This window comes from Bubalus kerabau, chromosome 10 (genome assembly GCF_029407905.1).
Source record: "Bubalus kerabau isolate K-KA32 ecotype Philippines breed swamp buffalo chromosome 10, PCC_UOA_SB_1v2, whole genome shotgun sequence".
Classification (NCBI taxonomy): Eukaryota; Metazoa; Chordata; class Mammalia; order Artiodactyla; family Bovidae; genus Bubalus; species Bubalus kerabau.
This window is the reverse complement of record NC_073633.1, coordinates 50,538,987-50,565,367: the sequence shown is the minus strand read 5'-3', so window position 1 is coordinate 50,565,367 and position 26,381 is coordinate 50,538,987. Positions and strand designations below refer to the sequence as shown.

The following is a 26,381-nucleotide window of genomic DNA, read 5'->3' as shown; positions in this document are numbered from 1 at the left end:
ACTCTTTGCATGAGGTGGCCAAAGTACTGGAGTTTCAGCTTTAGCATCATTCCTTCCAAAGAAATCCCAGGGCTGATCTCCTTCAGAATGGACTGGTTGGATCTCCTTGCAGTCCAAGGGACTCTCAAGAGTCTTCTCCAACACCACAGTTCAAAAGCATCAGTTCTTCAGCACTCAGCCTTCTTCACAGTCCAACTCTCACATCTATACATGACCACAGGAAAAACCATAGCCTTGACTAGATGAACCTTTGTTCGCAAAGTAATGTCTCTGCTTTTGAATATGCTATCTAGGTTGGTCATAACTTTCCTTCCAAGGAGTAAGCGTCTTTTAATTTCATGGCTGCAGTCACCATCTGCAGTGATTTTGGAGCCCAGAAAAATAAAGTCTGACACTGTTTCCACTGTTTCCCCATCTATTTCCCATGAAGTGGTGGGACCAAATGCCATGATCTTCGTTTTCTGAATATTGAGCTTTAAGCCAACTTTTTCACTCTCCACTTTCACTTTCATCAAGAGGCTTTTGAGTTCCTCTTCACTTTCTGCCATAAGGGTGGTGTCATCTGCTTATCTGAGGTTATTGATATTTCTCCTGGCAATCTTGATTCCAGCTTGTGTTTCTTCCAGTCCAGCTTTTCTCATGATGTACTCTGCATATAAGTTAAATAAGCAGGGTGACAATATACAGCCTTGATGTACTCCTTTTCCTATTTGGAACCAGTCTGTTGTTCCATGTCCAGTTCTAACTGTTGCTTCCTAACTTGCATACAAATTTCTCAAGAGGCAGATCAGGTGGTCTGGTATTCCCATCTCTTTCAGAATTTTCCACAGTTTATTGTGATCCACACAGTCAAAGGCTTTGGCATAGTCAATAAAGCAGAAACAGATGTTTTTCTGGAACTCTCTTGCTTTTTCCATAATCCAGCGGATGTTGGCAATTTGATCTCTGGTTCCTCTGCCTTTTCTAAAACCAGCTTGAACATCAGGAAGTTCACGGTTCACGTATTGCTGAAGCCTGGCTTGGAGAATTTTGAGCACTATTTTACTAGCATGTGAGATGAGTGCAATTGTGCAGTAGTTTGAGCATTCTTTGGCATTGCCTTTCTTTGGGATTGGAATGAAAACTGACCTTTTCCAGTCCTGTGGCCACTGCTGAGTTTTCCAAATTTGCTGGTATATTGAGTGCAGCACTTCCACAGCATCATCTTTCAGGATTTGAAATAGCTCCACTGGAATTTCATCACCTCCACTAGCTTTGTTCGTAATGATGCTTCCTAAGGCCCACTTGACTTCACATTCCAGGATGCCTGGCTCTAGGTCAGTGATCACACCATCGTGATTATCTGGGTCGTGAAGATCTTTTTTTGTACAGTTCTTCTGTGTATTCTTGCCACCTCTTCTTAATATCTTCTGCTTCTGTTAGGTCCATACCATTTCTGTCCTTTATTGAGCCCATCTTTGCATGAAATGTTCCCTTGGTATCTCTAATTTTCTTGAAGAGATCTCTAGTCTTTCCCATTCTGTTGTTTTCCTCTATTTCTTTGCATTGATCGCTGAAGAAGGCTTTCTTACCTCTTCTTGCTATTCTTTGGAACTCTGCATTCAGATGTTTTATATCTTTCCTTTGCTCCTTTGCTTTTCGCTTCTCTTCTTTTCACAGCTATTTGTAAGGCCTCCCCAGACAGCCATTTTGCTTTTTTGCATTTCTTTTCCATGGGGCTGGTCTTGATCCCTGTCTCCTGTACAATGTCATGAACCTCATTCCACAGTTCATCAGGCACTCTATCTATCAGCTCTAGGCCCTTAAATCTATTTCTCACTTCCACTGTATAATCATAAGGGATTTGATTTAGGTCATACCTGAATGGTCTAGTGGTTTTCTCTACTTTCTTCAATTTAAGTCTGAATTTGGCAATAAGGAGTTCATGGTCTGAGCCACAGTCAGCTCCTGGTCTTGTTTTTGCTGACTGTATAGAGCTTCTCCATCTTTGGCTGCAAAGAATATAATCAATCTGATTTCGGTGTTGACCATTTGTCTTGGCTTTAATAGAAAAGACCTGGCTCAAAAAAGCAAATAGAGGTTTTAAAAGTAGCATGAATCAGATATTAGACGACGAAGGGTATTATAAAGCCTCTACTACCAGAGAAAACCCTTACAGCTTTCAAGTGCTCTTTTAAGTGTTTTCATAAAACCAGAACAATATAAAAGCTGGCCTCTTAGGTTACGGGGTATTGTTTTATTGTTTCCTAAACTGTAGTTTTAGAGACATTTGTATCGTCTTAGAATTCCCAGTTCTCGAGCCTTACATCTGACAATTCGGAAGAACCATGCGCAGATTGAGGTCCGGTTCAAGTGCAAACACTAGGAAGCGGGAAGAAGTGGGAGGAGGCATAGGTGGGAGGGATCTGCGTTTGGGGCGGTGCTAAAGCGCGGGGCGGTGCAGGCTGGCGGAACCCGCGCGAGCGAGGTCGGTTTTGCTAGGGGCCTAGTCCGGTGTAGAACGCGGAGCTTTTGCATCCCAGCTGGTTCCGGCTCGGGAAAATGGCGGTGGCTGGGGCGGCGTCCCGCGAGCAGCTGGTGGGCTGGTGCACCGAGCAGTTGCGGAAAAGTTTCGGCCTGGATGTCAGTGAGGAGATCATACAGTAAGACCGGTTCGGGTCCGAGGCGGGAAGGAGCTCTGGGATGTATACTGACTAAGCAAACGGGGAATCGGAAAAAGGACTAAAAAGTTGAGAATGAAGAAATTTAATAAAAGGGCTGCTGTCTATCTCCGAGCGCCGAATTTTGACCTCCGGCTTTATAGTTTAGCTTCTGGAATAGGGTGTCATGCTCCACAATCGGCTGGTGGGGCCTTCTTTTCCCAGGAAAACGCCAAATCCCTAATAATTAGACCTATAAGTCTAATTATCCTTCCTTATACATTTTGGAGAGAAGGGGCAAGCCAAGTTGTCTTTTCAGAAATTCCTTGCTCTGAACATTTTATCAGTAGTTTACCCAGTCCTGCTTGTGTCAAATAGGGCCTGAAATTTAAATAAGGGTGGCGTGGTGCTGTGCAAAGATACCTCCTGACTTGGGAATCCCTGGTTCTATTTTCTATGGTCATTCACCAGTTTTGGAACCTTAGGCAACTTAGCTTCCAATTTTGTACCTTAGTTTCCTCATCTGTAAAATGAATAATTAGCACTGATTATCTTTAACAATTTATGATTCTTGTGAAGTGGAAGTAGTGATTTGATTTAATATCTGCTTGCAATTGATTTCTTTTTTTTCGTTACTGCATACCAAGTGCTGGGACAGCAAAGATGGTTGATGAGTTATGAGGTGAAGGAAGTGCAGGGTATTGGGGAGCATTGGAAAAAGGAGTCTGATTAAGGTTTGAGAAACTCGTAAGATTAATTGCAAGCGATGAATTGAGAACTAAAAGATAGGTAGGTGTCAGTGTAGAGTTCAAGAGTAGGGAAAAATTTCTACAAAAAGTGGACTTAAGAACCTAGAAGTGTTTCTTGATTTGGCTCCTTGCTCATTGATGCTGAAACTTAAATTGCAGCTGTAGGCCTGTTGTAGAAAGTTAGGTGAATTTCTGAGTTTGGGAGAAAATAGGCTTGTTGGCAATGAGCGAGTTAAGAGAGCCTATTTTAAAGGATAATTTTGAACATGGTAATAGATTATCAAAAAATCCCAGTTAAGTGAATATTGTATCTCTTATATGTGGAATTCTAAAAAGGAACATCAATGACTTTTATTTACAAAACAGAAACAGACTCCCAGACATAGAAGACTAAACTTATGGTTACCAGAGGGAAAGGGGGAGGGGATAAATCAGGAGTGTGGAATTAACAAATACATATCACTATATATGAAATAGTTGAACAACAATTTACTACATAGCACAGAGAACTACATTAAATATCTTGTAATAACTTAGAAAAGAATCTGAAAAAAATGTACATATCTAAATCACTTTGCTGTACATCTGAAACTAATACAAAATTGTAAATCAACTATATGTCAGTTTTTTAAAATTTTAAATATTTAAAGATATTTTTTAAGATTAAAAAAAAGAAAACCAATCCAGCCAAATTGTATGGCTTGGCTTTACCCTTCTTTGAAGGCAAGATCAAGCTAAGTCATTTTCAGACATTTTTTCAAGCAGTAGAATGCTGTCAAATGAAATAATGGAGCTTTGTAATATATCAAACAGAAAAAAGTATCAGTTAAAAGAAAAAAAGATTGAGGCTATTTTTGATGAATCAGCAATGGAGTTTGGATAGTTGTAGGCTTCTCAGTCTCAGAATCCAGTTGTATTGTGTTGCTTATACAGTATTAGGAAAATTCTAATTCTCATAGATTGTGGTTTAATAGCTCATTTTGCAGCCTTAGATTTTCCTCAGTTAAACTTATCCACACAGTTGAAAGAGGAGTAATCAGAAATTTCTGTTTTAAAGTTGCAGCACTAACTATGGCTGTATACTTGCTTGTAGTTTAAAATATTTATAAATATAAGTTAGATAAGAATTGACCAAAACATAAAACAAGCACTAAAACTACCTGTAATTTAGCACTATTGGAACCACTTCTAGGTTTTCACTAGCTATAGCACAACAAGCTATGATGCCATGATGAAAGCATTTCCTGTATAGATGTGCGGTGCCTTGTCTTGCCTGATATTTAATTTAGAATTACCCAGATATACTATAATAGTGTGCTAACTTGAACAGTTTGACACAAGTGGCCTGAATTTTTTAAAAAGACAGCATAAAGCTGTTACCTTCCTAATCAGTGATTCATATATGGAACATTAAGGTCTATACACAGAATTAGCAAAATAAACCTTGTTCCACAGTCTGCTTTAGTTTTGGTTGGATCTGTTTTGTTAAGATTTGATGTTTAATACATTTGGATGTATGTTGGTCTTTATTATTCTTTGTTAAATATTTAAAATGACATTTATTCAATTGTTTCTAAAACTCTTTAAATAATTCCCTAATGCCTTGCATATTCCAGAGTTAAATGATACTTTGAGGTTCTTTGCAGCTATCTGAATTCTTGATACCAATTAATCTTTTAATGGGGCCTAGTAAGTTTGGGGATCAAGTTGATTAAACCTTAAAATTCATTAAAAACAGTTGTCTATTTTGTAAAAATTTGTATTTGATTAGAAGATGCTCTTAAGGATGCCCAAAGGCACAAGTTTGTTCTCTTATAGATTCTGACTCTGCAAATCAACCACCACATTAGGTAAATAACCTAGTACATTTATTACCAAGGATGGGACAATTACATGATTTTTATTTTAAATTCAAAGAATATAGCATTATTGTAATAATTTTCTTGTATCTCATACCAGTATGTCTGTATTACAGTTTCTTCAGATCATGCAATGCTGTCATGGTTTGATACCTGAATTTTTTCACTTCTCTAATGATGTAATATAGTCACTGTAGAAAACTAAAAAAAATCAGCAAAGGGTAAAGGAGGTAACCAAGATTACCATAATACCATAACCCAGAGGTAACTCTATTTCTCTCTTAGTGTTTTTTCCTATGCATATTGTAATACATTTCTAAAATATATTCATTGTAAAGGAATAAAGAAAATAAAAACAAACCCAACTGTTTTTAATCATCTCTCTTAGTGGTAATCATTTTAATGTGTAACCTTAGAAGGGTTTCTACAAAAAAGAAGCCTTTTTTCTGCACACAAGTGTATGGATATATACATTTCCTTTTATAGCAATTGAGATCATATACCATATGGGTTGTCCTACTATTTCACTTTATATGAGAGCATTTTTTTCTCAGGTAATAGTAATTATTCAGGGAATTCCCTGGGGATCCAGTAGTTCAGACTCCCAAGATTTCACTGCTGAGGGCACAGTTTAATCCCTGGTTAGGGAATTAAGATCCCCCAAGCCTGGTGGCATGGTAAAAAAAAAAAAAAAGTAAACAAGTTAATAATTAAAAAAATAATAATTATTCAAACATTTCACTTTTAGTGACCGCATATTAGATTTTGTAAAGTCCAAAAACCTGAATTCATTTGCCCCTTCCATTAATGAAGGCTTAAATAGCCTCCAGTTTTTTGCTAACTCAAATAATGATATAGTTAACATTTTTGCATAAATTCCTCGTATTTCTTTTTTTTTTTTCCTCATTTCTTAGAGAGTTCTGTAAATGGAATTACTGGATTGTTTTTAAGGCACTTTCAGTATATTGTCTGATTGGTTTATAGAAAAGTACTGACTTGTACTCCTACCCCTTTTAGATTTCACTTTTAGAAACCCTTCATCCTATTTTCTTAAAGTAGATCTGCTCATTCTGATATGATGCTAATCTCTCGGGGTTTTTTTTGCTAATCTTAATTTATAATTTTTAAGAATGTTAAATCAGTAACTGGTTAGCTTGTAGTATATATTCATATTTTTAGCAAAAAAAAGAGATTTTAGGTTTTACAGTATAAAAATTAAGTACTTTGTGTTGTTCCTAGGAAAATACAATGACTGCAGATGTGTAGTTATGGAAAGTATTCTTACGTTTTTTAAAAAATAGCAGTGGTTTTTAACAGTTTATTGAGATGTAATTTTTGTTTAATAGAGTCACTTGTTCAAATGTAAAATTTGATCAGTTTTACAAGTATATGTAGCTTTGTAACCATTCCTCAATCAAGATATAGGTAGTTCTTGCTTTGTGCGGTAGTATGGAACCATAAAAATGACCATGCAGGCTTAGACCCTGCAAAGTGATCTTAATAAAAATAAAAAAAAAAAGGACAATATTTTTGTTATTCTATGACCTTCAAAAATGTTTGTCAAAATGTTAAAAATTCTGCTGCTATCAGAGTAATTTAAAAAATAATAAATACTTATTTCATACACTTAATTTTATGTTGGAGTCTGGTTGATTAACAATGCTATGTTAGTTTCAGGTATATAGCAAAGTAATTTAGTTATATATATATGTGTGTGTGTGTGTGTGTATCCTTTTTCAAGTTATTTTCCCAGTTAAGTTAGAAAGTATTTCTGTGTTTAGGAAAGTCCCACAAGCATAGCTTCAAAACACTGATTTGATTCTAGAAATAAAATTTGTTAGTTTCAGGTGTACAGCAAGTGATTCAGTTACACCTGTATATTCTTTTTCAAGTTATTTTCCCATTTAGATTAAAAAGTATTTCTATGTTAAGGACAGCCCCACTAGCCTATTTTCAAAATACTGATTTGATTCTAGAAATATAAGAAGATAACATGAAAGTTAGACTATGAACTAGTTGGCATCAGTCTTTGTCCTAATCAAATTTATATCCCTAGCATCTAACCTTGAACTTGGCTCAAAATAAACACTCTAATGGATTAATAAATGTTTTTTACTACCTTGATCTCTGTTATGATTATTGAAAAACATAGTATAAACTAACTTTGTTTTAACAACTTATTTCTTTGCTTTTTGAGGTATGTTTTGTCAATTGAGAGTGCTGAAGAGATACGAGAATATGTTACTGACCTCCTTCAGGGAAATGAGGGCAAAAAAGGTCAATTTATAGAAGAGCTTGTAACCAAATGGCAAAAGAATGATCAGGAGTTGACTTCTGATGCTCTGCAGCAGTCCTTCAAGAAAGATGGTAGGTTAAGTTGATGTGATTAACTTAAAGGTTGAAATATTGGTAAATTGGCTGGTTTATAGGACCGCATATGTTCTATCACCCTATATTCCCTCACAGCTAACTTAAGCAGAATCATGCTACATGTTTTTAGTTCAGTTCTCTTGTTGTGTAGTTGCTAAGTCATGTCCAACTCTTTGGCAACCCCATGGACTATAGCCCTCCAGGCTTCTCTGTCCATGGAATTCTCCATGCAAGGATACTGGAATGGGTTGTCATTTTCTCTTCCAAGGGGTCTTTCTCACCCAGGGATCACACCCGAGTCTCCTGCATTATTAGCAGGTTGATTCTTTACCACTGAGCCACCTGGGAAGCCCAAGTTCAGTTCTACTTGATCTGTAATGAATATTGTTTTAGTTCAGACTTTTTCAACTTAGAAAATATCACAAAAACACTTGTTTGTAGAAACAGTTGTAGCTTCAGAATAACTTGAAAAATTTAAAACATGGATTAAAGAAAACCTTAGTACAATAATGTAAGTAAATGTTGACCGGTTTCAGTATGAGTAGCATTTACAAGTAACTAATAAGTTAAACAGTACTAAAGATGAGCACCAAACTAAATAAGTCATTATTATTATACAGTCTAAAATGTCAGATTTTAATTTAACTTCTGTGTTTTTGGCTGTACTACATGACTTGCGGTGCCTTGGTCCCCCCACCAGGGCTTGAGCCCTGGCCCTTGGCAGTGAAAACTTGGGAGTCTAACCCCTGGGAAACCAGGGAATTCTATTTAATTTAACTTCTTTTTAAAAAAATTTTTATACTCTTTTTTTTTTAATTGGAAGATGATTGCTTTACAATGTTGTGTTGGTTTCTGCCATGCAATGTAAATCAGCCATAAGTATAATTTATCTTCTTAATGTTACCCATGATAAAGACTACTGTCTTTATCATTGACTGTAATCTTGAAAAATGATAGTTTGAATTTAATTTAATTGTGATTTGAGAGGAAGAGATAATTTAAAAACCTGCCTGACTTCTTGACTCTAAATATTAAGCATTGCCTTCCCTTTATTAGCTGTTAACTTACCAATGAATCCTACTATTTCCAGTCTATCTATGTACATATATATATACACATACACACATATATGTTTTTTTCTTCTTCTTTAAATAAATGTTAGATGGCCAGAGATCAGGAGACCAGCTGAAGAGGAGTAGGCGGAAAGGGAGAAACAAACAGGAAGCGCCTGCATTTACTGAACCTGATACAACCACAGAGGTCAAAACACCTTTTGATTTGGCCAAGGTGAGTGCTCAGAAAATGAGGCTTTTTCTGGCTCTATGGAAAAGATGAAACACCTGATACATTTCAGAAAGCAAGGGATATACATTGGTCTAGAATGGCAACTTGCAACAAGTGCATGAATTTTAAAGAGTGATGATGATAGCATATTCCTTTCTATATGGTAGTTTGGTGTTTTTTTTTGCAGCTTGATTAAATTAGTATTATAAGGACATCTTTTAGAGAGTATAAATAGATAGCTTTGATAGAAAATATTTAAGGAAATGCACCAGGGCTTCAATTTCAACATTTTTTGTGGGTTTGTACTGAAAGGATTTGAACTCTGGCTGTTTTAAGATGTTCCTATTTTAGAACATTCACTTCTACCACCACTGTCATTGTTATTTAGCATTTAGAGCTCTTTCATAGTCTCTCTTGGCTCCCAAAGTAGCCCCATGAGGTAAGCAGAAATACTTATATTCAGGGTAGTTAGTTATGCTAAGATGGAAGAGTGCAAGTGAAGTCGCTCAGTCGTGTCCGACTCTTTGCGACCCCATGGACTGTAGCCTACCATGCTCCTCCATCCATGGAATTTTCCAGGCAAGAGTACTGGAGTAGGTTGCCATTTCCTTCTCCAGAGGATCTTCCCAACCCAGGGATCTAACCTGCGTTTTCTGCATTGTAGTCAGACGCTTTACCATCTGAGCCCCCAGGGAAGTAAAAGTAGTGATCAAAAAATTCATTTGTGGTGACTGTGCAACAACATGTGGAGACAGGTTTCCAAAATAATGTGAACTTAAAAAAAAAAATTGTCTTAAGCCTTTTGTTAATTGAAATAAAATGAGCAAAGACTGTCATAAGCAAAAGAAAAAATATAAATGACCAATAAACATGAAAAATGTTTATCCTTACCAGCAATTAAGTGACCAGTTTGTCCCCTTAGTGGCCTGGACTCTGCTGGTTTTAGCACTGAAAAGTCCTGTAGTCTGAGATTTCCCCTGAGTCCTGGGCCAACAAGGATGGTTGGTTATGCTACTAGTAATCAAATAAATACACGTTAAATCCCCTGAGATACTACCTATCAAATTGTCAAAGTTTTTGTTTTTGACCACACCACTCAGGTGTGAGATCTTAGCTCCCCAACCAGGAATTGAACCCATGCCCCCTGTGTGGGAGCTTGGAGTCTTCACTACTAGGCCGCCAGGGAAGTCCCTATAAGTTATTATTGAATAGAACTGAAGTTTTTCTCTCCTGACTGCTTTCATTGTCATTAATTATTTGATGTTATTTGTGATGTCTTTGTACCCTTAGGCACAAGACAACAGCAGCTCCTTGAAGAAGAAGACAAAGTTTGTCAGTTTATATACGAAAGAGGGACAGGACAAGCTTGCAGTCCTGATTCCAGGTCGCCACCCTTGTGATTGTCTGGGCCAGAAGCACAAACTGATCAACAACTGTCTGGTCTGTGGGCGGATTGTCTGTGAGCAAGAGGGTTCTGGCCCCTGCTTATTTTGTGGTTCTCTGGTAAATTGTTTCTCTCCTGTTTTACTATGCTTTGGTTTTGGTTTTTTACTATGCTTTTGACTTTATTACACCCCTGGTAAGTTCTCTTTTTCTTAGTAAATTTCTTCCCTAAGGTGTCCAGTAAATTAAAAAAAATTTTTTTTTAATTGAAGTACAGTTAATTTACATTGCTGTGCTACCAGTAAATTCTTATAACACGAACTTTAGTCAAAACTCAAGGTGATACGCTAGAATAAGGCCTATTTGTGAGAAGGACTTTGATCGCATACATTGTGAGGAATCCAAGTCTTGTGTCAGGTTAAATTCAATTCAAGAAAACTTTAGGGCCTGAAACATTAAAAATTTTTGTCAGGTCTCAGATGTGGCTCATATTTCTAGAGATGCAGAGTCACTGTGACATAATCCTCAGGTCTTTATAGCTTGTTTTTCCAGAACACCTTCTTTTTATAATGCTTCATTATCTGAGTGAGTCATCTCAAAAGTGTAGCCGTAATTACAGACACCTGAGTGAGTTGTCTAGAAGGCTTGTTCTACCACTTGAGCTGACTGGCAGAAACAGTGGCATTGCTATTAGTGAAAGCATATTTTGTGTTGCTTTGTTTTCCCTTGTCTTGTGGGGCCTTTAACTTTTCAATATACTCAGATAATAAGTTGATTGACAGTGGATGACCTGAAAAATGTAGTATCTAATATCAAAAATGTTCAGAAAACAACAGCAAATATCCTCCCATGTGGGGCTTCTTTTCGCTAGAGAAATACCCGACAGCTGCTGGCCGGAACTCCATGTGCCTCTCAGGCAACTGCTAGCAAGTACAGTGCTTTCTGTTAGGTCCCGTGGATCCTTCTGTTCAAGAAACAAAGTAACGTAAAGCAGATTGGCCTTGAAGTCTTGCAGTTTTATTAATTAAGCTTAGTATGAAATTGTTTTTAAGTAAACTCCTTTTTTGAAGTAAAATACTTTCTTGTAGTGATTTTATAATATAATTTTTTCTTTGCTTAATATGTTTATTACTTTACAAGTAGGTAATGTTTGAAAGCAAAGAAACAAAATACATGCAAAAGCTAGACTAGTTTTCACTGTGGGCACTGTATTTTGCTGCTTCTTTTGACTCTCTTTTTAATAAGACGCTTGCGGGGCTTCCCTGGTGGTCCTGTGGTTAAGACTCTGTGCTTCCATTGCCACATGGCGCAACTAAAAATAAATAAATAAGAAACTTGCTTATAATTTCACTCGTAAGACTTGAATTTTATGATTAGAAATGAAAGACTTTTTAAAAAATGTATTTTTCTGTATTCTTGGTGGCAAATTTTTGTCTTTTGAAAGTAGGTTAGCCTTTTTTCTTTAAATAGTCATTTAGGGACACTTGCAGTGAGATCAGTTTTTTGTATGGTTCATAAAAGAAGGAAGAAATGGAAAGAGACTAGGGTGAAACTCATTTGGATATATATTTTTTGGCATATTTGTCTTGATTAAAAAACACTGACAGTCTTATTTTATTGCTGTATCTAACGTGTAATTTGAGGTTACTTTTTAAGTATATCAAGCACACAGTATCTTTTAACTATTGGATCATGTGTTTTGTCTCTTTATCAGGTATGTACTCATGAAGAACGAGATATTTTACAGCGTGACTCAAACAAGAGCCAGAAACTACTGAAGAAGCTCATGTCAGGTAGGCAGTAATCTTTCAATTGGATCACTGTGGTGATGGACCTGCGATTATTGTGTCTGTGATTATTTCTCTTACTTGTATCCTGGTATGTAAGATAGCAGTTTATTTACTCATTTATTCTCTAAGCATTTTTTAAAAAATATTCTTATTAAAACCACCTAACATTGAGCAGGAGAAGGCAATGGCACCCCACTCCAGTACTCTTGCCTGGAAAATCCCATGGACAGAGGAGCCTGGTGGGCTGCAGTCCATGGGGTCACACAGAGTTGGACACGACTGAGCGACTTCACTTGCCCTTTTCACTTTCATGCATTGGAGAAGGAAATGGCAACCCACTCCAGTGTTCTTGCATGGAGAATCCCAGGGACAGGGGAGCCTGGTGGGCTGCTGTCTATGGGGTTGCACAGAGTTGGACACGACTGAAGCGACTTAGCAGCAACATTGAGCAAAAAATATATATATAATAGTAATAATAATACTATTGGCTTATAACCCAAAGAATATACTAAGAATTAACTGAATAAATTAATAAATGGGAGAGAAGGGACTGCTCTTACAGAATTCCAATTAATAAAATGAAGGAATTATGGGAACTGAAAATCGTCATTTCTACATCACAATAGTAATAATTGCTACAAGCAGGATCCACTAATGGATGCTGAAATTATTGGATGAAAGTTTAAGAATTGGAGATGTACATGATCGTGAAAGAAAAGGAAAGACTGAAAAACCGTCACAATTTGAAAAGAGACTAAGGAGAAAGGACAACTAATTGCAGTGTAGGATCTTGAATTGGATCCCTAAACAGAAAAATAATATCAGTGGAAAAGATACTAAAATCCAAGTAAAGTCTGTAATTCAGTTAATGATACTGTACCAAAGTTAATTTCTTACTTTTGATAATTGTACTATGATTATGTAAGATAAGGTACTAACATTAAAGGAAGTTGAGTTAAAGTTATACAGGAATTCTCCATTTTTTGCAACTCTTCACAGTTTTTTATAATTGAACAAAGCATAACAAAAATAGTTAAAGGGAAAACAATCTACTCAGCCCTTTCCATTTGCGCAGATATTTCGTTCCTGCTTTGTTTCATAGTTGTTTTTTAAATATAGGTAGATTAGTTGGTATTGCTGCTACTAAGTTGCTTCAGTCGTGTCCAACTCTGTGTGACCCATAGACGGCAGCCCATCAGGCTCCCCCGTCCCTTGGATTATCCAGGCAAGAACACTGGAGTGGGTTGCCATTTTCTTCTCCAATGCATGAAAGTGAAAAGTGAAAGTGAAGTCGCTCAGTCATGTCTGACTCTTAGCCACCCCATGGACGGCAGCCCACCAGGCTCCTCCATCCATGGGATTTTCCAGGCAAGAGTACTGGAGTGGGGTGCCATTGCCTTCTTCGTGGTTGGTATTATGGAGTAGTAATCATAGTGTATACAGAATTTTATGTTTTCCTTTTTTAACTAATATTTTGTAATTGTTTATGTTGCCATTCATACTTGTAATTTGTAGTGCCTAAAAATAGTCACTAAATGTATTTATTATAATTTGATTATTTATTTTTCCATTACTGGATACTCTTTCCAAATTATAAATGATAACACAAATGGTCCACTTTATTAATACTGTGTCTTTTGATTTATTTTCTTGGGATAAATTCCTAGGAATGGGATTACTGAGTCAAAGAATATGATCATTTTTGACACTTAAGACATATTTGCCATATTCTTTTATCAAAATACTGTGCTGCTGCTGCTAAGTCACCAGGCTCTGCCATCCCTGGGATTCTCCAGGCAAGAACACTGGAGTGGATTGCCATTTCCTTCTCCAATGCATGAAAGTGAAAAGTGAAAGTGAAGTCACTCAGTTGGGTCCGACTCTTCGAGACCCCATGGATGGCAGCCTACCAAGCTCCTCCGTCCATGGGATTTTCCAGGCAAGAGTACTGGAGTGGGGTGCCATTGCCTTTTCCAATACTGTGCTGCTGCTGCTTCTGCTAAGTCACTTCAGTCGTGTCCGACTCTGCGACCCCACAGACGGCAGCCCACCAGCCTCCCCCGTCCCTGGGATTCTCCAGGCAAAAACACTGGAGTGGGTTGCCATTTCCTTCTCCAGTGCATGAAAGTGAAAAGTGAAAGTGACGTTGCTCAGTTGGGTCCGACTCTTAGCGACCCCATGGACTGTAGCCCACCAGGCCCCTCTGTCCATGGGATTTGCCAGGCAAGAGTGCTAGTCTGCAACAATTAGTATTTTACCCCCAAACCTATCACTATTGGGTTTTGACATTTCATATTATTTTACTTTTATTGTCATCATTTTTAAAATTATTATTAATGAGGTTGAACATGTCTCCATACTTTTTTCATTAGCATTTCTCTAGGGTCATTATTGGAGAAGGCAATGGCACCCCACTCAAGTGTTCTTGCCTGGAGAATCCCAGGGACAGGGGAGCCTGGTGGGCTGCCGTCTATGGGGTTGCACAGAGTCAGACACGACTGAAGCAACTTAGCAGCAGCAGCAGGGTCATTATTACGAAACAAGTGGTTCTCAGTGCCTTTTTTCTTTGGCTGCTTTGAGTCTTCATTGCAGCATGGGCTTTCTCTAGTTGTGGTGGGTGGGGGCTACTCTCTAGTTCTGGTGCTTGGGCTTCTAATTGTGGTGGCTTCTCTTGTTGCAGAGTGTGGGCTTCAATAGTTATGGCACATGGGCTTAGTTGCCCCATGGCATGTAGGATCTTCCTGGACCAGGGATCAAACCCTTATCCCCTGTATTACGAGGTGGATTCCCAACCACTGGGCCATCAGGGAAGCCCCAGTTCTTTTCTGATATTCAGAACACAAGAATCAATCTCTCTCTCTTTTTTTTTTTTTTTAATTTTAAAAGAAGATTTGACAGGACTTTAAATAGGCCTAGAGTTTTAGGTAAAGAGAAAGCCTTCATTATAGCCTAGTTGCTTTCCTAACACATTTTAGATCTTGATTCTATCATAATTTATGGCTATCCTTTCTGATATATAGATTTATGGTTTGTTGTCACCAGGGAGATAACACATGGACCAAGGAATGGATGGTGGGCTTTAGAGTTAGACCTAAGGTTAAATCTTGTTTCCACCTTTTAATTTTAACTTAACCGAACTTGGTGAATTTATTAATGTTTCTGAACTTCAGTTTCTTTGTCCATAAAATAAAAATAATAAAAACTGTCTTACAAGGCTATTGTGAGAATTAAGTAATATAATATGTAATTTTATAGTCATCATCATTGCTTTAACATCTGATAAGTTCTCATTATTGATTGCTGTTCCTTTCCTGAAATTTCTTCTCTTTTTTCCCTTTGTTATTTAGTTTTTAACTTTGATATATAGAAGTAGTTTAAAGATGATATTCAGCCCTACTCAATGAAGTTTTTCATTAGTAAGGCATTTTTATGTTGTTTGATTAAACAGTCTGTTACCTTTAGTAATCCACATTCCCATAAGGAAAGGAAAGAAGTGGATCCTTAACATTGATTGAGAACTTTCTGTGTTTCAAGTGCTGCTTGATGCCTGAGGAAGTAAAGCCTGGCCTGTGGTACCTGTTTGTTTTCCATTAAAATGAAGGCTATCATTAGAGACACAGCCATACCTTCTGATATTTTTTTCTTTGCTGCACATGATACAGCTAATTTGTATGATACGCTGACACCATTTGATTTCCTTATTGAACTTCAGGGACAGAGAATTCTGGGAAAGTGGACATCTCTACCAAGGACCTTCTTCCTCATCAAGAATTGCGATTTAAATCTGGTCTGGAGAAGGCTATCAAGCATAAAGACAAGCTGCTAGAGTTTGACAGAACTAGGTATGATGTGATTAGAATTAAAAAGGCTAAGAAATAAGAGTAGTCCATTATTTTGGCACTTTACCTACAGCAAAAGAAGAACAAACACTCTGTGTAGGAGGTCAAATGCTTGTTTTTGAATCATGTTTAACTAAGATAGGCTCACACCAAGAGGACCTAACCTGCAACATGTTTTGTTTCTTGTCAAATGCTAGTGTACCCCCTGGAAAGTTGATTTGGATGGAATTCCACACTTGTTTCACTTGAAGCCATTCATTAATTCAGTCAACATATGCTGGATACTCCATAAGAAGCTGTCTCTGGGAGAGTTAATACCATGTCATGGGGACACATGTCTTACTCTCCCTTTTTCCTTTGACACTAAATTTATTTTGTGGTTTAATAATGTCCCTAAATTGAGCTTTATACTCCTGTGCTTTTATCATTTAGCCCTCTCACCTTTCTTTAGGAGACAGGTTTATGGATTAGTTCGTTCTAATTTTTTTTCTTCTTTTGAGCAAAATATGTGTTGAAACCCAATTAATGGTAAAAAAAAAAAAAAATGTTTGAAGAGAACGTGAACGCTCACTTCTCAAGTAGCCATGTGGGAATCCTTAGAAAGACCCTGAATCTCTTAATGTGGCAACTGAATATGTCTGTTCCTGGCATTATAATCCTTTGGTTATATGCACCTACTACTTTGAAATCATTCGCTAGGAATATATGAGACATACTTTGAAAGCTATTCCCTAAGTAAGCCCATCACAAGATTTTTAAATATCACTTTTACCCTTACTCAGTGAAATTTATCATTAGAAATAGAGCACATCTTTGATAAACAGAAACTGGAAAAGAGTCTCTCCCTATTGATGCCAGTGTGTTTCCAAGGGCACCAATTTCATTATGTAAGTTTGTGTATAGGACCACTCTCAGTCTGTTTTAAAACTTTTATAATTCCAGCCAAGTCCTGGAAAATTGAAATCAGAATCTGATTTTCAGTATTTCCCTATGCCTGTGTATATCACTAATTAGTAATTATTCCTTTGAGACTGATTTTGTGATTTGGGAGTAGTCACTTCTTTGAGGCCCAGGTTTATTATCTATAGAAGGAGAGAGTTGGGTCACCAGGATTCCCTCTAGTTCTTAATTTCTTTGTTGGTATGATCTTAGAAATAAGCCTGATTGTCTTATCTTGGAACTTGGTCCTTGTATATTAAGTGAGGGACTGGGGATGAGGTTGTGGAGGAGGTGGTGGAAACTGATGTGTCGTAGTAATGCAGTCATAAGATATCCTAAGAATAAGCTCCAGGACTGAGAGTCCAGGATAGAAGTCCAGTTTCTAAGCGAAGTGGCAGCAACTGGGTCTAGCAGGAATAGTCTAGGTCCAGATTGTAGAAAGACGAGGTTATTGAGTAAGCTGCCAAGACATGAACTCAGAGGCAGCAAAATGACCCATAGGCCCAGTTATAAGGTGAGGGCTGGACTAACAGGAAAATAGGAGGACAGTGGATATGGTGCTGTGTCTTTTTCTGCCCGAGGGTGAGATTCGTTCTAAGAGCTGAGCCTGCAGTGGGAATAAGGTATGTACAGAAGCTGGAAATCAGAGCTTGACCTGGTTTGGGAACATTCTGGAGCATCTACATTTGAAATAATAACCTTCAGGACAGCATTTCAGAGTGAGCTACTTGTAACAGCTTCCCAATAGTCAAATCCCTGTTTGTTAACAGGTGACCTAATTGCCATGTGTTCTTTTTCTTTCCTTAGCATTCGAAGGACCCAAGTCATTGATGATGAGTCAGATTACTTTGCTAGTGATTCTAACCAGTGGTTGTCCAAAATTGAGCGGGAGGCCATACAGAAGCGAGAGGAGGAGCTGAGAGAATTTCGACATGCCTCTCGGCTCTCTAAGAAGATCACCATTGATTTTGCAGGCAGGAAAATTGTGGAAGACGAAGATCCTTTAGCTGAATATCACAGCAAGTAAGTGGGCAAAACCAGAAAGGTCTGAGAGAATTGGGGGGTTTTAACTGTAAAGAATTTGCCCTCCCCCCAGCCCTGCCCTTTAACGGGTTTGTTATTTTTGTTAATTTTTAAAGTAATATATTCATTTGGAGTAGAAACATGGACGAGGAACTAAGAAAATTTTGAAAATGGGCAGTGAGGGTAACTTTTCCTATTAGATAACTACTGTGGTTTTATAAAAAGTTGTTTTTAAAGCAATGAGGTGCAGTTTGGGCACAGGAATAGATAAATGAGATGTAATAGAATCCAGAAAACACACTGTATGTCTGCATTGTGTGTGTATGGGTGTATGTTTATAGTTACATAAAACTTTTCTGAACAGTAAGAAAAGGATTAAATAAATGAAGGGCCACCAGCTTTGAAAAAAAATCTGCATTAGATCTCTTACCTCAAAAAAAAAGTCTCTACTTCAAAGTATGCTGTGATAATAAGTTTGACTAAAGAGTTAAATGCAAGAGAATTCCCTAGTGGTCTAGTGGTTAGGACTCTAAGCTTTTACTGCTGGGAGTCCCAGTTTGACTCCTGGTCAGGGAACTAAGATCACATAAGCCCTATAGTGTCACCTCCCCCCACACCAAAAAAAAGTTGAATACAAAAGAAATAAAAAGGATCAGAAGGAAATAAAATAGTAGAAATTTATAATATAGTTAATGTCTTGGTATAATAAAGCTCTTTCTAAGCAAGATACAAAACCCAAAAGTCAAAAAGACTAAGATATTTTAAATAATGTAAATAAGTACAAGACTGAGAGAAAGCATTTTAAAGTTTTAACAGTTCAAAAAAGCAATACTCATACTATATAAAGACCTGCAAATTAAAAAGATACATCCGATGGAAAAATGGGCAAAGGCTAAGAACAGATAATTTACAGGTGAGGAAATGAAAATAACCAATAAACATTTGAAAAGATGCTCAGCTTCTTATTAGGGAAATGCAAGCTTTGAAACATAATGTATCATTAAGTTGCCTGAAATTTAAAATTTATCATATTGTATAATCTGTGACCAATAATATAAATATGTTCTCTTACTGTGGAGGGGAATAGTAAAATATTCAAGTCTCATCACCAAGCATGGACCCTAATAGAAACTCTAGGTTTTGGAGATAATGATGTATCAGTGTAGGTTGATCAGTTGTGACAAATGTATTACTCCAGTGAGGGATAGTTGCTAATGGGAGAGGCTGTGTGTGTGTGTGGGGGGGGGGGGGGGGGGGGGGGGAGGGCGGGCGGGTAGGGGGCGGTGGGGGATCAGAAGGTAAATGGGAAATCTCTGAATCTTCCGATCAGCTTTGCTTTCATCCTAAAGCTGCTGTAAAAAGTAAAGTTTATTAAATAAAACCTGCATCATGGTCAGTTTCAGGTTATCAATATGAAGGCACTGAATATAGAGTTGAGAAAAGATGAATGTTAACTCTAGCGTAGCACTGAAAAGAAAGTGTGGATATCTCATTCCACATGTTTTGGAAATGGCGTACATATCTCTGTCTCTCCTCTCTCTCTCTTACACACACGTGTGCACACACACAGAAAACTGGATACAGGCGAACACAGTAATGCTCTGCTTGACCCAGTCCTTGACCTTTCTCTTAGATTTGTGGCAGATCCATCACAGATTTTTCCTAAACAGAGGTTATTCTCTCCTTAAGGCAAATTCTACCACTAACTTCAGTAAATTTGTTTTCAACTATTGCATGTATGATACACAGATATAAGGAAAAAATTATTTCTGGGTGATGGGTATAGGAGTTTTTCATTTTATATTAATTTGTGTTTTCTTGTTTTCCATAATATGCATGGATTGCTTTTATAACAAAAATCATTTTTATGTTCAATAAAAAGTGATACAGCCTTTTAGAAGTAAAATTGGACACTATCTCAAAATTCAAATTGTGCATAGCTTTTGACTTTTTGACACTAGATACCAAGATGCTAGTTTCTTCGTCTGTTTATTAACAACAACAAAAAATAGTTGCCATTCTGATACATAAAAAATGGTAGTTCATCATAATTTTTATTCACTTTTCCCCCCGTTTGGTCGTATTGTAGTAAGTGTGAGCATTCTAAAATGTATTGAGTAGCAATTTGTATTTTTTCTTCAATAGATTCTGGAGTTCTAGATGTCCTTAACCAGTGTACTGTGTCTTAAATCTGTTTCCCTCCTTTAGATTTCACCATCCCTGTCCTATTTTAGACTCACTTCTTACCTCAAATTCTTGTACTTTTTGTTTTGTTTTATCTTAGCTTCATGTCTTTGTTTCTGCTCTTTCCTTGCTTTGGAAATCCTTCCTCCCAACTTTGCCTTTCAAATATCTGCCTCCCCTTTGAACCTGCTTGGTACAACACATGGGATGATAAGTAGCAACTACCAGATGGATTGTATCTGTCTCATAGTAATAATTACATCCTCTCATGTTTAGTTTATCATTATTTTAGTTGTCTTAAACCTGCCACTTAGAGTCAAAGCTTCCTGAAGGCAGGAAAGCCCTGATCTCTTCCTCTTTTAAGGTGCCTTGTGTGTAAGAAGTTCCTAACAAATACCTCTTTAATTGTATTCAAGGTCAGGTTCAGCCTTCCCTGCTAGTAGAACCTTTTCATTATGTTGTCCTTTAGAATTACCATCATCCACAAAGGTTTGTCAAGCAGGGACATGGTAGTACAGCAGCAAGTAATGAGGAGCTGTAGAGCAGAGTAAGATACAGTTCCTGCAGGACCTGTGATCATTTACTAACCAGCAGGACTAGTTCCATAATCTTTAACTGAAATCATCACATTCTTTTATAGGTTGAGAGCCAAATATTCATAGAAAACACCATAGACAAAGGATAACATGGGGTATATTTGGTGACTATTTAAATAGTAAGTGCTGCAGGACTTCAGAGAAAGGAATAAGTACTTTTGTGCTGGGTGGGTGGAGGGACTGCTTAGAAATTCTGAGCCATGAAGCCATGAGGCAAGCATGGAGGAATGGGAAGGGACTGTTGAGCAGGCAGAAGAAAAATTGAAGGTGTTGAGAAATAGTCTTCCCTAGAATACTCTTCTGTGGGTCAGACTGTTTCCAGGCAAGTTTTCTAATCTTGGCGTTTTTAATAATGTTGTTAAAAAGATGAGTGATTATAATGTGTGCTACCTGTTTTCTTAGTGTTCTGAAACTTTTACTAATTCCTCTTCCTTAGGGTTCTTGGAGTGAAGAGAAAAGAAGGGGAAATTAGTAGGGGGATCAGGGAAGGTCATCCATGGATCCCTCTTTGAATTTCAAATTCTGTTACTAGTGAAGAGTCGTGTGTGTGCCAACTAAGCATATTCTGAGCATAGGACATTGCCAATTATTGCATCCTTTGGTTTGTTATCACAGACTAGATGAGGCAATACATGCCATTGCCAATGGAACCTTGAACCAACCACTGACCAAATTGGATAGATCTTCTGAAGAGCCTTTGGGACTTCTGGTGAATCCCAACCTGTACCAGCCCCCTCCCCAGGTTAGTGGACCTTTGCTCTAACTGATGGTGAGAAAAGTTTGGGCCAGATATTTCTTCTTTCAAGTGTGCCTGTTTCATAGGCTGTAGACACCAATCTGCTCTCTTAATACTCCTACACATCTTATTCTCTGACCCAGTTTGTCCAATTTTTTTTTGCAGCACTTGTGACAAGTTACCATTTGAGTATTACCCAAGAGAAGGTTTTGTTAAGGGCTTGAAGTTTAAGGGCTTCTCAGGCGGCACTAGTGGTGAAGAGCCTGCCTATGGCCTCAGTGCAGAGACCATGCGAGACATGTGGGTTGGAAAGATTCCCTGGAAGAGGGCATGGCAATCCACTCCAGGATTCTTGCCTAGAAAATCCCATGAACAGAGAAGCCTGACAGGCTACAGACCGTGGGGTTGCAAAGAGTCGGACACGATTATAGCAACTTAGCACACACACACGCATAGAGATTTAAAGAATACTCCCATGGTCCTTTTGTTAATGCTCTTTGTTTGTCTTTTATAGAATGTGGGTAGTCCCCTAGTGTTGTATTGTAAATTAATACATTAATTCACTTACTCATTGTTGTCATACATTTTGACATTAAGTACATTGAGCATCTAAAGTGTATAATCCCAGAAGTACGTGATCAACCAGACAACTGCTTTTGTCCTCAAAGAACTCATGGGCTAGTAGTGGAAAAGATTACATAGGCAGTTTTAATATTGATAAAGATATAAATAAGTACAGTGGAAACCCAGAGGAGGGAAAGACAGTTGAGAGGAATAAAAGAGGCTTTTATGGGGAAGCTGGCATTCATTAAAAGTAAGTGTCCAAGTAAATGGTGCTTGGGGATGGTGGGGAAAAAACAGTCCAGTCAGAATTAACCGTAGGAGCAAGGCATGGGAAACACACACACACACACAGTTGAACAGTGTAGGGGAGGACTGGGAGTGGTGGCCCTCTGCACAGTCAAAAATGTGTGTTTAAGTTATAGTTGGTCCTCCATAAAGTAGTTCCACATCCACAGTAGGTTCCACATCTACAACCAACTACGGGTCATGTAGTTCTGTAGTATTTATTATTGGAAAAAAAACCCCACACATAAGTGGACCCACATAGTTCAAACCTGTATCATTCAAGTATCAACTATATAGGGAATAGTGAATTTAGACTACAAATGTAGTATTCATAAAAGGAATTTTCATAGAAATAGAGTGCGGTTAAGTAGAGTCAGATCACTAGAGAGTTAAATGTTCAGCCAGAAAGTTTTCACATTTTTATTTCATAAATGTGAATCATAGAATGTTCTTAAGCAGAGAGATGCAATCAGAGCAGTGCTTTAGACAGTTTAGCTGGAGATCCTCATGCAGCACTGTACTCACCCAGGTTCTTTGCTTAATGCCCACATGCGTGCTCAGTTGTGTCTGGCTTTTTGCAACCCCGTGGACTGTAGCATGCCAGGCTCCTCTGTCCTTGGGATTTTCCAGGCAAAAAATACTGGAGCAGGTTGCCATTTCCTACTCCAGGGGATCTTCTCGACCTAGGGATCAAACCTGAGTCTCTTGCTACTGCTGCATTGCAGGTGGATTCTTTACCACTGTGCCACATGGGAAGCCCTTTTTGCTAAGTGCTGTGAAATTAAAAGGTAAAAACCCTTGAGGTTTTTAAGGACTTCAAGTTTAATGGGAAGACGTATTTGAATACAGAGAAGTTCAGTTCCTTAAGATAATTGCTAAAATAGACACATGTCATTAGGAAAGAGATCATAAACTCACAGGAGTCACAAAAGAAATGGTTTTGAGAAGAGACTTAAGGGATGAATAAGCAGACAGATTTGGGGAGGGACTTCTAGGTAGATGGTATAACATGTACAAAGGCTCTCAGCAGCTTGAAAGCACTGTAGGTTGGGAGAACCACAAGTAATTAAGTATTCTTAGAGATTAAACTGTACTATTAAGTGTGTTAGTTTCCCAGGGCAGCTGTAACAAAAGACCACAACTGGTTGGCTTAAGACAACAGAACTTCATTCTCTCACAGTTCTCAACACTGAAATCAAAGTGTTGGCAGGGCCCCACTTCCTCCACATGTTCTGTGGGAGAATGCTTCGTTGCTTCTTTGAGGTTCTGGTGGCCTTAGGCATCCCTTAGTTTATAGCTGCATCATTCTACTCTCTGCCTCTGCCTTTATGTGGACTTCTTCCCTGTATGTCTTTGTCTCCAGGTATTCTATCCTTTTTTTCCTCTCTCCTTTTGTAAGAGTATCAGTCACTGGATTTGGGGTTCACCCTAATCCAGTATGACTCTATCTTATCTTGATTACATCTGTTTGCAAATAAGGTCAATTTCACAAGTTCTGGGAGGACATAAATTTGAGAGGGATGCTACTCATTCCAGTATAGTCAGTCAGTTCAGTCGCTCAGTCGTGTCCAACTCTTTGTGACCCCATGCATCACAGCACTGTAGGCCTCCCTGTCCATCACCAACTCCCGGAGTTCACTGAGACTCACGTCCATCGAGTCAGTGATGCCATCCAGCCATCTCATCCTCTGTCGTCCCCTTCTCCTCCTGCCCCCAATCCCTCCCAGCATCAGAGACTTTTCCAATGAGTCAACTCTTTGCATGAGGTGGCCAAAGTACTGGAGTTTCAGCTTTAGCATCATTCCTTCCAAAGAAATCCCAGGGCTGATCTCCTTCAGAATGGACTGGTTGGATCTCCTTGCAGTCCAAGGGACTCTCAAGAGTCTTCTCCAACACCACAGTTCAAAAGCATCAATTCTTCGGCACTCAGCTTTCTTCACAGTCCAACTCTCACATCCATATATGACCACTGGAAAAACCATAGTAGGTAACATCATATCATGAAAGCCCTTATGTCTCAAGAGTTTGGTTTTATTCTGAAGTAGACAGGGAAGACAGTGGGCTTCCCTGGTGGCTCAGATGATAAAGAATCCTCCTGCCATGTGGGAGACCTGGGTTCAATTGGGAAGCTCCCCTGAAGGGAGGGTAAGGCAACCCACTCCAGTATTCTTGCCTGGAGAATCCCCATGGACCAAGGAGCCTGGCCGGCTGCAATCAATGGGGTCGCAAAGAGTTGAACACGACTGAGTGACTAAGCACACACACACAGACAGGGAAGAGTCTTTGAAGAATTTTAGCAGAAGACTGGCATGATGTGCATGCCTGTGTAGAGAGTGGACTGGAGGGAAAAGTCAGACAGAAGCAGGGAAATTGCTAGGACAGTTATTGAGCTAGTATAGTGTGAAGACGATGAGGGCCCAGGTTAGTGTTACTCAGGCAGTAGAGAGTTATTTAGAAGTTAAAAATGGAGATGAGATGAGTTAGCAGACTCTAAAATAGTATTATTAAAAGACAAGAAAGATTAATTTAGAACAGTAGCTGTGGGGTAGAAAAACAGGTAATATGAATTAGAACTGTAATAGAGATAGAAGCAGAGAATTTGGGCCTCAGGATTGTTCAAATACCAACATTTGTATGAAATCACTTATTTCCCCTGTAATGGATCAGTTGTGCTTCTGTGTTCCCACTTACGGACTTAAATCCCTGTGTAGTCATTACTCATATCTGCCCTGTGTTTTGGACAGTTATTTAAGTGTCTGTCTTCTACTAGGATTTTAAGTTCCTTGAAAGCAAGAACCTTATCTTTTTTTGTATTTTATATGTCTTCCTACTTTATATGTTTTCACATATACTTCATTAAGTACTCAATAAATGTTTGTGGTTTTTTGTTTTTTTTTTAGTTATGACACAATTAATTACAGTCATTTTACTGCAGAAAGATTCTTAGAGATTCATTTAATCCAACTCCATCATTTACAGTTGAGAAAACTGAAATCTTAGGGGTTAAATGATTGCCTTGAGCCTCTACCCTCCTAACATTTTTGTGTTCCCTATAAATTATTAAATGAAAGATTAATAAATTAATACAACTAACTGAGAACCTCATCATCCCAACAGAGCCCCTTTTTTTGTAAATAAATTTCAGAGCACTCAGTCTTCTTGCTCAGGAAGAAGTGTTAACCTTTGTCATTCTCTGACTGAACTACTGCCAAGACTCTTTAGCCTCCTATAATTATCCGTATCCTGTAATTTGGTATTCTTTTTACATGATGGGAGCCTTGTTTCAGTGTGCTCCATCCTCTCTTTTAGGGGACAAGTTGTTCATTGCAGTATAAGAGTATTAATAACTTCATACATCCAACAGTCAGAACCTCTGCCTCCTGAAAGCATCTGTTTGGCTTTATCATGGTAACAGTATGTGACCCAGTTCCTTAAGCATGTGAAGAACATGTGAACCAAAATGTTGAACCTTCATTTGGCTGATAGAACTGTATTTGGTAATTGTCCAGAATCCAGTATGGATCATTAATAAGTTTAAAGTGTTAATAATTTCAAATCAGTTATTTGGTCTGATAGTTGTGCTCTTGCTGAAATTAGGAAGCTATATTTGGAGAATTCAGCATTATCTAACTATCCTTCAAGATGGGACCATGTTATCATACCTGGGACTTCTACTGAATTTATACCTTCTCCATTTTTTTTGACTTTGTTTCAGACAAAGGTGGGGGTACATTTTTCTAAGAGAATGTTCCCAGTATGATTCATTATTATTAGAATTCATCTCATTTTGTATGCCTATTCCAGATTTTTCCCTTGTCAGACAATATTATGTGTTTGATTTCTTTCTTGCATAGTGGATAGACCAGATGGGAGCAGCCTCACAGAAGAAGGCTTTCCATCCAGCAGGATCAGGACTAGAGTTCTGCTCATCTCGGCATCAGTTGCGAATCCAGGACCAAGAATTTCAGGAAGGCTTTGATGGCGGCTGGTGCCTCTCTATGCATCAGCCTTGGGCTTCTCTGCTTGTCCGAGGGATTAAAAGGTAAGGACAGAAGTGAATTTTGACAGTGAAAGATTTTATGTAAATTTGATTTAGCTTTATGGATTGGGATTCTTCTTCCCAGCCTAGCAATGATTTATA

General features: G+C 38.1%; 1 protein-coding gene across 2 annotated transcripts in view; it reads left to right on the top strand.

Annotated features, from left to right (window-relative positions):
• The first annotated feature begins 2,372 nt into the window (after positions 1-2,372).
• The window catches only part of TRIP4 (thyroid hormone receptor interactor 4), a 54,273-nt gene continuing 30,264 nt past the window's right edge, over positions 2,373-26,381 (top strand). The window contains exons 1-9 of one of the 2 annotated variants that reach the window (XM_055537668.1): positions 2,373-2,642; positions 7,445-7,614; positions 8,780-8,904; positions 10,192-10,404; positions 11,999-12,077; positions 15,787-15,916; positions 17,660-17,875; positions 21,271-21,397; positions 26,095-26,282. In XM_055537668.1, the coding sequence (XP_055393643.1) occupies positions 2,542-2,642; positions 7,445-7,614; positions 8,780-8,904; positions 10,192-10,404; positions 11,999-12,077; positions 15,787-15,916; positions 17,660-17,875; positions 21,271-21,397; positions 26,095-26,282 (1,349 nt within the window). In that variant the 5' untranslated portion in view covers positions 2,373-2,541. Of the gene's footprint in view, positions 2,643-7,444; positions 7,615-8,779; positions 8,905-10,191; positions 10,405-10,484; positions 11,265-11,998; positions 12,078-15,786; positions 15,917-17,659; positions 17,876-21,270; positions 21,398-26,094; positions 26,283-26,381 lie in introns of those variants that run through there. The other variant, XM_055537669.1, reaches the window with a different exon arrangement.